The sequence below is a fragment of the Haliotis asinina genome, chromosome 1 (assembly GCF_037392515.1).
Source record: "Haliotis asinina isolate JCU_RB_2024 chromosome 1, JCU_Hal_asi_v2, whole genome shotgun sequence".
Taxonomy (NCBI): Eukaryota; Metazoa; Mollusca; class Gastropoda; order Lepetellida; family Haliotidae; genus Haliotis; species Haliotis asinina.
Genome location: NC_090280.1, coordinates 4,142,506 through 4,153,903, shown reverse-complemented (window position 1 = coordinate 4,153,903; position 11,398 = coordinate 4,142,506). Strand labels below are relative to the sequence as shown.

The following is an 11,398-nucleotide window of genomic DNA, read 5'->3' as shown; positions in this document are numbered from 1 at the left end:
CAAGTCCAAAGCATATCCAACTTATTTATTCGGTTGCTGTAGACTGATGTCATTTAGGACATTCAGGACACTCAGGACATTCAGAACATTCAGGCCTTAGGTATCGCCACGCAACAAGAACCGGTTGACAACTTACTAGGAGTCAGGTAACAATGACCGTTATTCCGAAGGTAACGCAGTTTCTGAGATTATGGGTCATCGTCAGTCTTGTTTAGAGAGGCGACAACTAAGATCTGATTTTGTAATGATTCACCACGAACCTGTAATATCTGGGTGATGCTTACATACAGAAGGAAATGTATATTTGGAAAACTCTTTAAACATTTTGCAAAATCAACTGTTCTTCAATTTAAAAGCTTACTTGTGCCTGTATTGCGTTCATAGAATAAAGGCATTTCAGGTTCCACTGTTGAATAGTACACATCAAGTGTTGAATAGTACACATCAAGTGTTGAATAGTACATTGCAAGTGTTGAATAGTAGTCTTTAAGTGTTGAACAGTACACTACAAGTGCTGCATAATTACAATACTGAACAGCACATTACATGTGTCAAGCCTCGGTTGTCATCCTTTTCCCTCATGGCTCGAGAGACTGTCTAAACTTCGCCTTATATGGCCACTGCTGACGGCGATCCCGTCATTACTTGGAATGTGATCAGTCGAGCTGAAACACCACGCCATGCAGTACAACACAAGGACATGCGTGGAAAGGGTTGGCGAGCTGGTTGTACATCAGACTGTAATGTTGCCCAAAACCAGTAGACGTCTTCCTGTACCACGACCCTGGAGTCATGAGTGGCGTGCCGTCCGTTCTTGTCGCGGTGACCTCTGACGTCACGAACGGACACCTCCTTTAAACAACACCCCTGTTCAATCAGAAAAGTTATAGTCACTACACCTGAAAATAATTATAGTTATTGCACATGACATGAGTCATAACTTACCATCACATGATAAGGATTTTTGTATGCATGAAGGAAAACGTCCGAGAGAGAGCTGGCATCAAGTTCCCCTTCCCCCTGCCCCCAACCCTTCACGAGAGAAACGAGGAAGTATTTCACTCATGAGTCAATACTGTATCTGAAATGTCAGTCTGTTCTGATAGCGAGGCGACACATATCACAGTGCTGAAGAGGACCGGTCTCCCCGACATCGTCTGGTAAATATTCGCTTACACTTAACCGACCTATGTAAAAATACTTAGCATAAGTTTCAAATTATTTAAGAAATGATAGCTAAATAGCTAGATACTTAGATAGACAGAGAGACAGACAGAGAGACAGACAGATAGATAGATAGAAAGAGAGAGAGAGACCTGTGGCCTGCAAACAGTCGAGTGACAGGTAGAGAATGGGATGACATTGAAAATCCTGAGACACTTGATGGCGTCACGTGTTATATGAGATAGATTATACATGACGTGTTACACCAAACAGGATGTTATAAGAAGAAACAAGGTCAGGCTAATCTAGGCCTCATAGAGGTGATGATTCGGTTGGAATTATTGCAGGAAGCTTGATATCAAGTACGCCTGTTGAAAGAAATGGTGCGAATGTGGTGAATCGCAGTTTCTGGACATGTCCGAAAGGCACCTGAGCACACCTTAGGGAGAAGCCGATAGACATACAGAGGGAGAGACACACAAATACACCACACAGGGACACATACATACGGCGAAACCGCATTATAAGTGGTTCAAGGGAGGTTACTCTCTCCCGCTACCTCTTTCAGGCGAATGTGGGCCCACATTCGAAACTAATGTACCTTGAAAACATCAAATAAATTATATCTTACAAATAAATACTCAAAAATTCAATATAATTGTGGCGAATTGACTTGCAATGTATGAAATAATTCCTAAACAAGTTAAACAATACCAAAAGACACTAAGCAGTGCCCCGCGAAACTCATTAATATTCATGAGTTGTTTCCTTTTGTGGAAAGGTTCTCACGCTGTCAATGGCAGGTTCTTCTGTTTAATGTGTATGACAGAACAACTGAAACCCTGTTGCCAATAATAATTGCCCATGTAGAAGTTGGCACCAAAATTATTATAGATGAACTCAAATCATATACTTGTCTACAAAATACAGGGTATGAACATGACACTGTTAAACAAAAAGATGGTTACGTAGATAAAAAACACTGGGGCCCACACAAATTCAATCGGAGGACTTTTGGGCAATGCAAAAGCAAAGTTCAAAACAATGCATGGAGTCCCAAAAGAACAGCTCGCTTCTCGTTTTGATGAGATCATGTTTAGATGGAACAACAAAGATGGTTCTATGTTCACAATCATGTTTCGTCGTATTGCTAAATATTACACATTGTGAATTGATTTATGAGGTATGCTTCATTTTGTATGACAATACTGAGAGGTTTCCATCAGCTATAGTGACTATAGCTAGCATCAGTTCTCGTTAAATTGTTCATGTTGTTACTCCTCAAAATGTTCAAGATTACCTTAACATTTCCAACATATGGTACTGAAAGCATGTATGTATAATAGTTCCTGTCTACAATTTGACACAACTACCCCTGATAGTTCTACAAAGATATTTAATCAGCATCTGTGCTGGTGACTGAAGTTTTCCTGTCAGATTCAGTGTGAAATTTGATAAATTTCCTTCACTATCATGAAATGCATTGACAGGGATAATAGTAATCATCTTAAAGGAAAGGATGTATGCATAATATAGCTCCTGGAATGAATAAAATTTAGAATCATCAGAACGTGTTATTTTTTCATTGTGAGAGTGATTCATTTTTGTAACATTTGAATGGTAAGAAAAGTAGATTTAGTTGGTTTCCAAAATGTGGGCCCACCTACAAAATCTCTGAAGAAAAACACATAAGTGGACCCATAAATCTGTCCACTTTAAGAACTTCAGTTTTTAAGGTGACTTTGATCACATAATGCAGATTTATTTATCTTCTTAAAATGTGGGCCCACCCACAAATTTCTGTATAGGGATAAAAAATAAGGGGGCCCACATGTGTTTTCATGTCAATGCAGTATCGTAGTTTTGTGGTTGACATCGATGTAGTGCTGCCTGATATCCAACTGTTAAGTAAGGACAATGGAATGGCCTACCTTTCCTGACTCTGACATGGGTTACTTCAACATCATGGGGTACTCTGTAATTTTATAACTCGAGTAGGATTACTAAGAAAATACCTCTATCTATACAATGGGGGCCCACATCCGAGTCCTTCCAGTAACCAGCAAGTGGGTGATCTAGAATTCGGTAATATTTGACAAACACGCATAGAAGTCTTGAAGCTCAATAATGTTATTCATAGTGATGGAAATGGCTCTCTAAACAGAATAACCTGAGCATTTTAATGATAAACCTGACGGACGATATCGTACATCGCTTTCGCAGCGCCATGTTTTTCTCAGATACGAAACTAAACGTCATAGCTCCAAGCTGTATTTAGGGTTGTCTCCCCTCGCAACTCGAACCACTGATAATGCAGTTTCGCCCATACATACTAATACACAGGAGACACACAGCGGGGAGAGGGTGTGTGGGGGTGGGGGGATGGTGGGGTGGAGGTATGTTCTAAACACACTAGTTAAATTTGAATATGAAGCGAGCTTTCTGAAAGTAGATCAGCCGGAAGCAACGTGGGAGGTCTCCATTACTGATACCGTTTCTATCATCAACCCGAATCGTTATGTCTGGTTCAGCCAACTAGTCAAGAAACATTTGAAAAAATACTTAGAAAGCACCTATGAGATACTCGTTAGTGAAAGGCATGTGGCGTTAACCTCCCCTTCCCTCCCTCTAAGGATATGTGCTCGACCGTCACTTTGTTAGGGGATTAACTGTCACTGCTAAACAAAACGGAAATTGGGGTTTCCTGTGGAATCCAAATGTAACACTCACTCAATCGCCAGTGGATCGACTAGTTAGTACCATGTCAGTAAAGTATATGACTGAATTTCAGTTTATTTCATGTTACATTTACATTATGAACATACTGAGAAATTTAAACTTACGGTAAGCTAAATTTGTTGTAGCATTATCATTCGGCTATGCGGGGCTTTATGGGCCCGGGTCGGTGGATAAAACCTAAAACGGGACGCATAAAACCCCGTATACTCCTAATGACACTGCTACAATTTACATAACGACTGGAGTGGTCAACGTTTGTCTGCGACTGGGACTGCGACTTCACGGACGGTGACGTTTTGCAGGTAATATTTATATAGCGCCTCTTCCAACACATTGCTCAAAGGCGCTTATGAGAAGGCCATGTTGAACAAGTGGACTTTTAGTTGTTGTCTAAACTAGTCTAGGCTGACAATGTCCTGAATAAGTCGAGGAAGACAGTTCCAGAGCCAGGGGCCGGCTTTGGATAAGGATCTGTCACCATAGTGTCTTTCCATTGCCATAGGAACATCAAGTTCTCTTGGTGATCTTGATCTAAGATCTCTCATAGGAGTGTAGGTGGATATGAGTTCATGCAGCGATTTGAAGACAAACACCCGGATCTTGAAGTGAATACGCACTCTCACTGGTAGCCAATGAGAGATCTTATTAGACCGAGAAGATGTGATCTCGATGTCTGGTGTTGGTGGTCACTCTGGCAGCGCTGCTCTGCACTTTCTGGAGTCTGTCGAGAGAGTGTTCCGATGGACCATACAATAGACTGTTACATTAGTCTATGCGAGATGTAACAAACGCATTAACGCAATCTTGTCCAAGCTGATGATTCTCAGATGGTAGTGGCATGTGTTGCTCAGATGACAAGGATTACTCAAAAACCACACCTCCCGTGCTTCAGAACGTCACAGTCATCACGTTTCAGTGGTGGTAACTGACAGTTTGAGAGCAAACCACAAATGATAAGTGACTATTGTCCCGGAGAGAGAACAATAACAAGATATCAACTATTAATCCCACATATTAATTGATGATATCTTCTATTACATCTTGACAACTTCAAAATATTATGGATGTATCTCCATATAACAGCGATATCTTTAAAAATATTGAAAACATTACTGATTTTGCATCAAATGCGAAAACGGCCTGCGATTGACTGTTCTTTGAGTACAACCAACGTAGAAAGGCAAAATGTTCAAGTTCGTAACATTGCCCTTTATGCATTTGGGCATTTAGGGTATAGAGCAGTATTGTGACGAAGTTGTTCATCCTTTCCAGACTCATTACAACAGCAGAGGAGCAACAGCAGGCACTGGATGAGCTTACTCTGAATCCACAATGAAGATTGCGTGCGGCCTGATCCTGAGTCTAACTGTAGTATCCACCTGTCAGAAGTCGTGTCAGATCTTGCCAGCCCCTCAGCTAGGTGGAGTCCGCGCGGACTGTCAGGACCTCAACCTCACCTCTGTACCAGATGATCTCCCGCCAAACACGGTCAGCCTGGATCTCAGCTACAACAGCATAACGGTTCTCACTGACAACGCGTTTGTGAGTATTCCCCGACTACTGTCTTTAACCATTGCATACAGCCACGTATCACGACTGGAAACGAAAGCGTTTAAAGGGTTAAACCGCCTACTCAGTCTACACCTTGATCACAACAGTCTCCAACTTGATAATGACACCTATCCTGAACACGTCTTCAGACCTCTGCAAAGTCTCAAGGAGTTGAACCTTGGTAACAACGACTGCCGTATCAGCGGATCCGCACCGGACTGGGTCTTCAAATGGTTAATGAATCTGGAAACATTGACAATAGACACATTCCAACGTGACGCATTTGGACGTGGATTTGGGTACTTGAAGAAGCTAGTAACACTGAACATTGCGACCGGTAATGATGATGACTGTATTTATTGTGCTATCAACGTCATACAAAACAATACATTTTCCGTTTTCGAGAATTCATCTGTGCAAGTACTGGATGTACACGATTGCAAGTTGATCACAGTTGATGTTGAAGCATATCTACCTTTCAAACATATTTCAAAAATAATCTTGGAGAATGTACAGACCCTACCAACAGGTCTTGCTGTACGCGCACTCTTTGGTCTCAACGGCAAAAATGTATCTCAAGTTCTCATGAAAAATGCCAACAAGTATGTTAGTCGGAATAGAAAACTTCAAAATCAGTTGTTAAACAAGGAAACATTTACTCATCTGACAGATATTTGCATAGAGCATCTAGATCTACGCTATAACAACATCCTCTACATAGACAGGTCCATTGTGCCGGTGATGTCACGTTGTATAAAATATTTAGACTTATCGAAAAACAACATTCTAGGGGATGCATTTACGTATTTCGAAATTCATATATGTAAACAATTGTTGTATTTTGATGTTTCTTATCAAAGTGTAGGTAAACATCACTTTGAGACCTCAGGAGAAGGCACTGTAACAAAAACTGCCACCAGTCTTTTAACTACCAGGACGTCCTCAACTAGCTCTGCATCAAACTTGCAAGTGGGTGTCCCCTTCCCCCCAAATCTTCGTATCTGTTTATTAAGAGGAATCGGTTCTCATTTCGGGAAGTTTTTTATAACCAGTATTACAGGGGCTTCACATTTAGAAAAACTAGATCTATCCTACAATGGAGCTTGGGGTTTTGTAAGCCCAATTCACGGGCTAAATCTTGTAAATGAAATGGACTTTTCAGGCAATGAGGGTTTGGGGATGACAGAGGACTTCTTGAAATCTTTTCCAAATCTGACGCATCTCTCTTTGAACAATATGGGCTTGGACGAGGGCACCATTATTGAAGGAGGACCTGTGCTTGAGGGAATGAAGACCATGCGAACATTGCGTTACTTAGAGATAGCGGGGAATGACGAGCGGTATATGAGCCTGGGAGCTCTCAGAACACTGAGAAGTCTGAACGTATCGAGAAATAACTTAGTGTCTGTCCCTTTTCAAAACAATGACCTGCCTGACTTGCACATTCTTGACATGTCCGTCAACTCCATCACCTTCTTCAGTGAGGACACAATGGAGATGTTGGAGGATCTCGGGCAGAAGAACAGGCTGGTCCTGAAGCTGATGGGAAATCCCCTCTCCTGCTCTTGCAAGTCTCTTGCGTTCGTGCATTGGTTATTTTCCTCGTCAGTTACCTTTGACAGCGATGGGAATTATTCATGTGTTACTGAATACGGCGCCCTTACAACAACCAATACAGTGTACAAACAGTTCAATTACCACTGGACGGCTTGTCAAGGTCGATTTTGGTTTCCTGTGGCCATTTTGCTGATGTGTGTCACAACTCTTCTGACTGTGTGTGCCGTGTTGGTGTCACGGAACTGGACGAGGATTGCTCACCATATTATGGTTCTCATAGGTCGAGGGATCCAGCGAGTCAACAGGCAAGACTTCAACAAAGATGCATACATTGCCCACTCGGATCAAGAGCTTCAGTTTGTTATGCAAGATCTACGCACAGGGCTGGAGGAAATACTCGGATTGAGGCTTATTCTACCCGAAAGAGATTTCCTGCCTGGTCCATGTGTAGCTGACCATGTTGCAGAAAGCATTAACAAGAGCTGGAAGACGGTACTGGTTATATCAGACGATTTCTTAGATGACCCATGGTCCTACTACATCATGAAGTCCACAACTTACTACATATCCAACCTGAACCCCAACAGGGTGATCCTGCTGCTGATAAGGGATGTAAACCATGCTCGGCTCCCGGAACTGCTCCTGAATGAAACAGATGAAGAGGACATCATCCAACTGGATGACTTCCCAGGTCCCCACAGTGATGTGTGGGTTCGTGTTAGGGACAGAATTCTCAATCCAGCAGCATAGTGTGCTTAAAAAACACACCAGTGACTGAATCATCATATATATATATATATGTTAATGTCAGATTGTTAAGTCAGTCATTTCGTGAAATGACTAAACATTTCAGTCGTTTATTGAAGTGGCAAAAGTAGGTCAGCCATTTCGCGTCATTTTGTGTAACAAAAATGATCTGCGCCAGCACAATGGCTCTTTCTCTCTCTTCAGCTGTTAATCGAGGCATATGTCTCTATAACCTACAGAATCATTCTACACGTGAAATGGATGCAAATACTCCTTGAATATTGCCACGCCTTGGCGTCTTGATATTGCTATACATTAACAGAAAATGGAAAGAATGTTAACTAAGATGGTCTCTTTCACAATAATTGGTGACTTAACATGGTTTGTCTTTGTCTTACAGCAGAACGTTTTTCAACCTTTTTGGGAACATCTAAATCAACGTGTTACGGTTAAGAATTTACCGTGACAAACGATGTAAGAAATCCCCTTGTGGACCAGCAAAACAGAACAAAGACAAGTCATAAACGTTCAAATTATGTATTATTATGCAACGAGAGCAAGGTATACAAGGTCACAAGTCAATTTTACAATGCTGATTACAAATTCATTACAAGTGAGACAAAATCTAAGGCAATGGGTCACAAAATATATAGTATAGCTAACTCACCAAAGTCATAGTACGAGATAGAATCAACCATGCAGAATGTAAACACAGCGATCGGTCTGACAGCGGATGATGTTGATACACAGGAACCCGATATCGCACTGTGGGTTAAACATAGACCACAGACCATAGATATGCGAGTGCAGGATAACGTTCACCCCTGAGGTGTTTTGGTTTGATTTTCGAGTTTGAGGACGTATTAAAGTTAATAAAATGGGTGTTATGTCGTGGAAATGAGGCAGGATGTGTGGGTACATGTATAATTGAGAGGTATGTGTGCATAGTTTTGAATGTCACCGAATTCTTTGCGTACATTTCAGCTTGAAATCGAAACGAGTCGATGTCTGCACGACAATCCAATATGGCAGCTGCTGCTCCTTTACTCTATTAATATATATGACGCGAGTGTATATCTATGGTCTATGTTTAACCTACAGTGCGATATCGGGTTCCTGTGTGTTGATAAGGCATTGACGGATACAGATGATGACGATGATGTAACTCCAGTGATGTGAATGTGTGTCCCCCTCAAAACGGCAACCAGCCTTTTAATATATACTCAGTTATTTCCCGAAAGTTCGGGCACATACGACCATCGTCAACACTGTAGAATGCCCTCGAATAAGTCTCCCGGAAGTAAACACATAGAAAACTAAGAGCAGATAAATTCCGGAAAACTAGAATCCTAAGAGTGTTGACCATTTATTAAACGAAATGTGACCCATCATAATTATCATTCAAAACATTAAATGTTGTGACCCAATAATAATTACTACTTAATTAATAACAAAATATACAGAAAATACACACTCGTAACAAACGTTATTGGTTTATTTCGGCATGAAGGATAAGGACTATTTGTATGGATAAATAGCAACTCTATTCTCTATGGGCGACGTTTTGACATTGATTATAATTATGTCATTTGTGTCAAGCAACTGATACATGAGAAGTAATTCTGGGAAATATATGTTTGGACAATAGATAATGGATGAGGTGAGAATGATTATGAGTTGTTTATACAACAGAATAGCTTGACAACCAAAGAATATACAGGATTAAGTAGGTAGGGAGTGATGTGCACAGTTTACATAGGTGATAGCATACTGTTGGGAAGTAGTGAGGTGATGGACACAAGGGAAAATTAATCACAAGAGATACAGTATACAGTTGCGTACTTTATGACCCATGTAAACACCTGTGTACATCACTCCCCAAGCCTCCTGGCACCTTTCACTGGCTACTATCAACCTACTTAATCCTGTATACTATAGTGTCACGCCATTCTCCCAGTCTGCATGTCATTCCATCAATATGGTCTTGTCATTATATCGATCTCGTCATGTCATGTTTTAGTCTAATCATGTATCACTTAATATTTGGAGTTAATTGAGAGAGGCTAATGAAATCATATTGAAAGTTCAGTCCTGAAAAACCTTGATATTTTACTTTACTGCTGTAACGGACTGTGTAGTGTATTGAGAATGGACATCGTTTTCAGCCTTGCTACCTGTGGAACAACAATATGCATATAGGCGCCAGGTCACTGATGTGGCGAAAGGCGACATTCACTTGGCCACTGTGTGTCAGCTATGGCCGATATCGACTCACTCATTGTTAACAGAAAGAAGAGACTAGTCCATCCTCGATAGCCAAGGGGCTTATCATATTTCGTTGGTCTGTGACAGCCAGTGTTCGCTCGTCACACCAAAGATCCGGGTTCGATTCCGAACATGGGTGCAATGTTCAGCACCTTAAACTTTATTGCCCCATATGACTGAATGTGACGTTATAATTAACAAAATCACATACGTGGAGCCCATTTTTTTTGTCCTCGCCGTGATATTGCTGGATGATTGCTCAGCGCAGCATAATACTAAAGCCACTCACTTACCCAATTAACACGCAGACAAGACGAGCCTTTGCCGTCAGGCCTAACAAGAAAAGATAACTCTATATTAGCGTCAGTCACCACAGTTGTTGGACCGAGAAAGGCGTCCGTAAAATATTGGCTTTGGGTGTGCTTTTCTGTAATTTGTAAAATCATTGAACAGGTGATAGTAATTATGGGTCACATTTCACATCATATGTGTTCAACGGTAATAGTATTTTAGCGGCACGCCTTTTAAGGTAGCACTTTAGAGTTGCCTCCCTGTAGGCAATCATCCGTGGATGAGTATGTGTTTTGACTGTTGATAAACACGCGGCCAAACGAGAAAGTTCTAAGTTAATGGCGATGTGGTCGCTCTGTGCTCGAATGTTCAAGAATCTGTGGCTATATATATAAAGGCTGGTTGTTGTGATGACGGGACACACATACACGGAGTTACAGTTGGAGTGATGGATCACAAAGTACAAACATCAACTGCATTCAAGATCAGTCACGTCTGCGCCTGACCGGTCACTCGGCTCAGTTTAGTATAATTGTTTTTCACTGACTGTAACTTGCTTACGGTTTGGGCAGTAGATTATTGAATATTTAAGATTTGTGAGTGTTATATTTTCCGGTTCATGGGGGATGTCTCATACCTCTTGTGATGACAGTTCCTTGACAGGAACAGTGTCTTGTTCGAAGTGGTTTGCTCTGGAAGAGTGACTTAGTCTTAACGATATCATTTCAGTCATATGAGACACGGTAACGGGTGTGAAAGTCTACTCCCAAATGCTGCTACAGTGGTACTTTCTTTCATATGATAATGTAATTTCAACAGCGGATACCCGTATGTGGTATCATTACTATAATTTTAAAAACTGATAACCGAGAGTGACATAATTATTATAATGTAAAAAAGGTGATCACTGAGGATGATAAAATCTGCATATCTAAAACAACTGATAAGTAAGGATGATATAAGGGTATATTCTTAAACAGCTGATAATCGATTTGCTTAAGATATGTTTATTCGACTGCGAGTGAGTGTACTTTTAAGCCTCTTTCGGTAATCTCCCAACAGTATCCCGGCCATGGCACAAGAC

The 11,398-nt window shown here is 41.1% G+C and overlaps 1 protein-coding gene and 1 long non-coding RNA gene across 2 annotated transcripts; one reads left to right on the top strand and one right to left on the bottom strand.

The window, feature by feature from the left end:
• Positions 1 to 11: 11 nt before the first annotated feature.
• Positions 12 to 1,055, bottom strand: LOC137286483 (uncharacterized). The gene is made up of 2 exons (XR_010956993.1): positions 946 to 1,055; positions 12 to 867 (listed from the first exon to the last, which is right to left on the bottom strand). It is a non-coding gene; the product is annotated as an uncharacterized lncRNA (long non-coding RNA).
• Positions 1,056 to 1,064: 9 nt separating this feature from the next.
• On the top strand, positions 1,065 to 9,758 carry LOC137286473 (toll-like receptor 4). Its single transcript, XM_067818366.1, has 2 exons — positions 1,065 to 1,160; positions 5,176 to 9,758. Exon 2 carries the CDS (start codon positions 5,236 to 5,238, stop codon positions 7,759 to 7,761), a length of 2,526 nt encoding a protein of 841 aa, XP_067674467.1. The 5' UTR covers positions 1,065 to 1,160; positions 5,176 to 5,235; the 3' UTR covers positions 7,762 to 9,758.
• Positions 9,759 to 11,398: the final 1,640 nt, after the last annotated feature.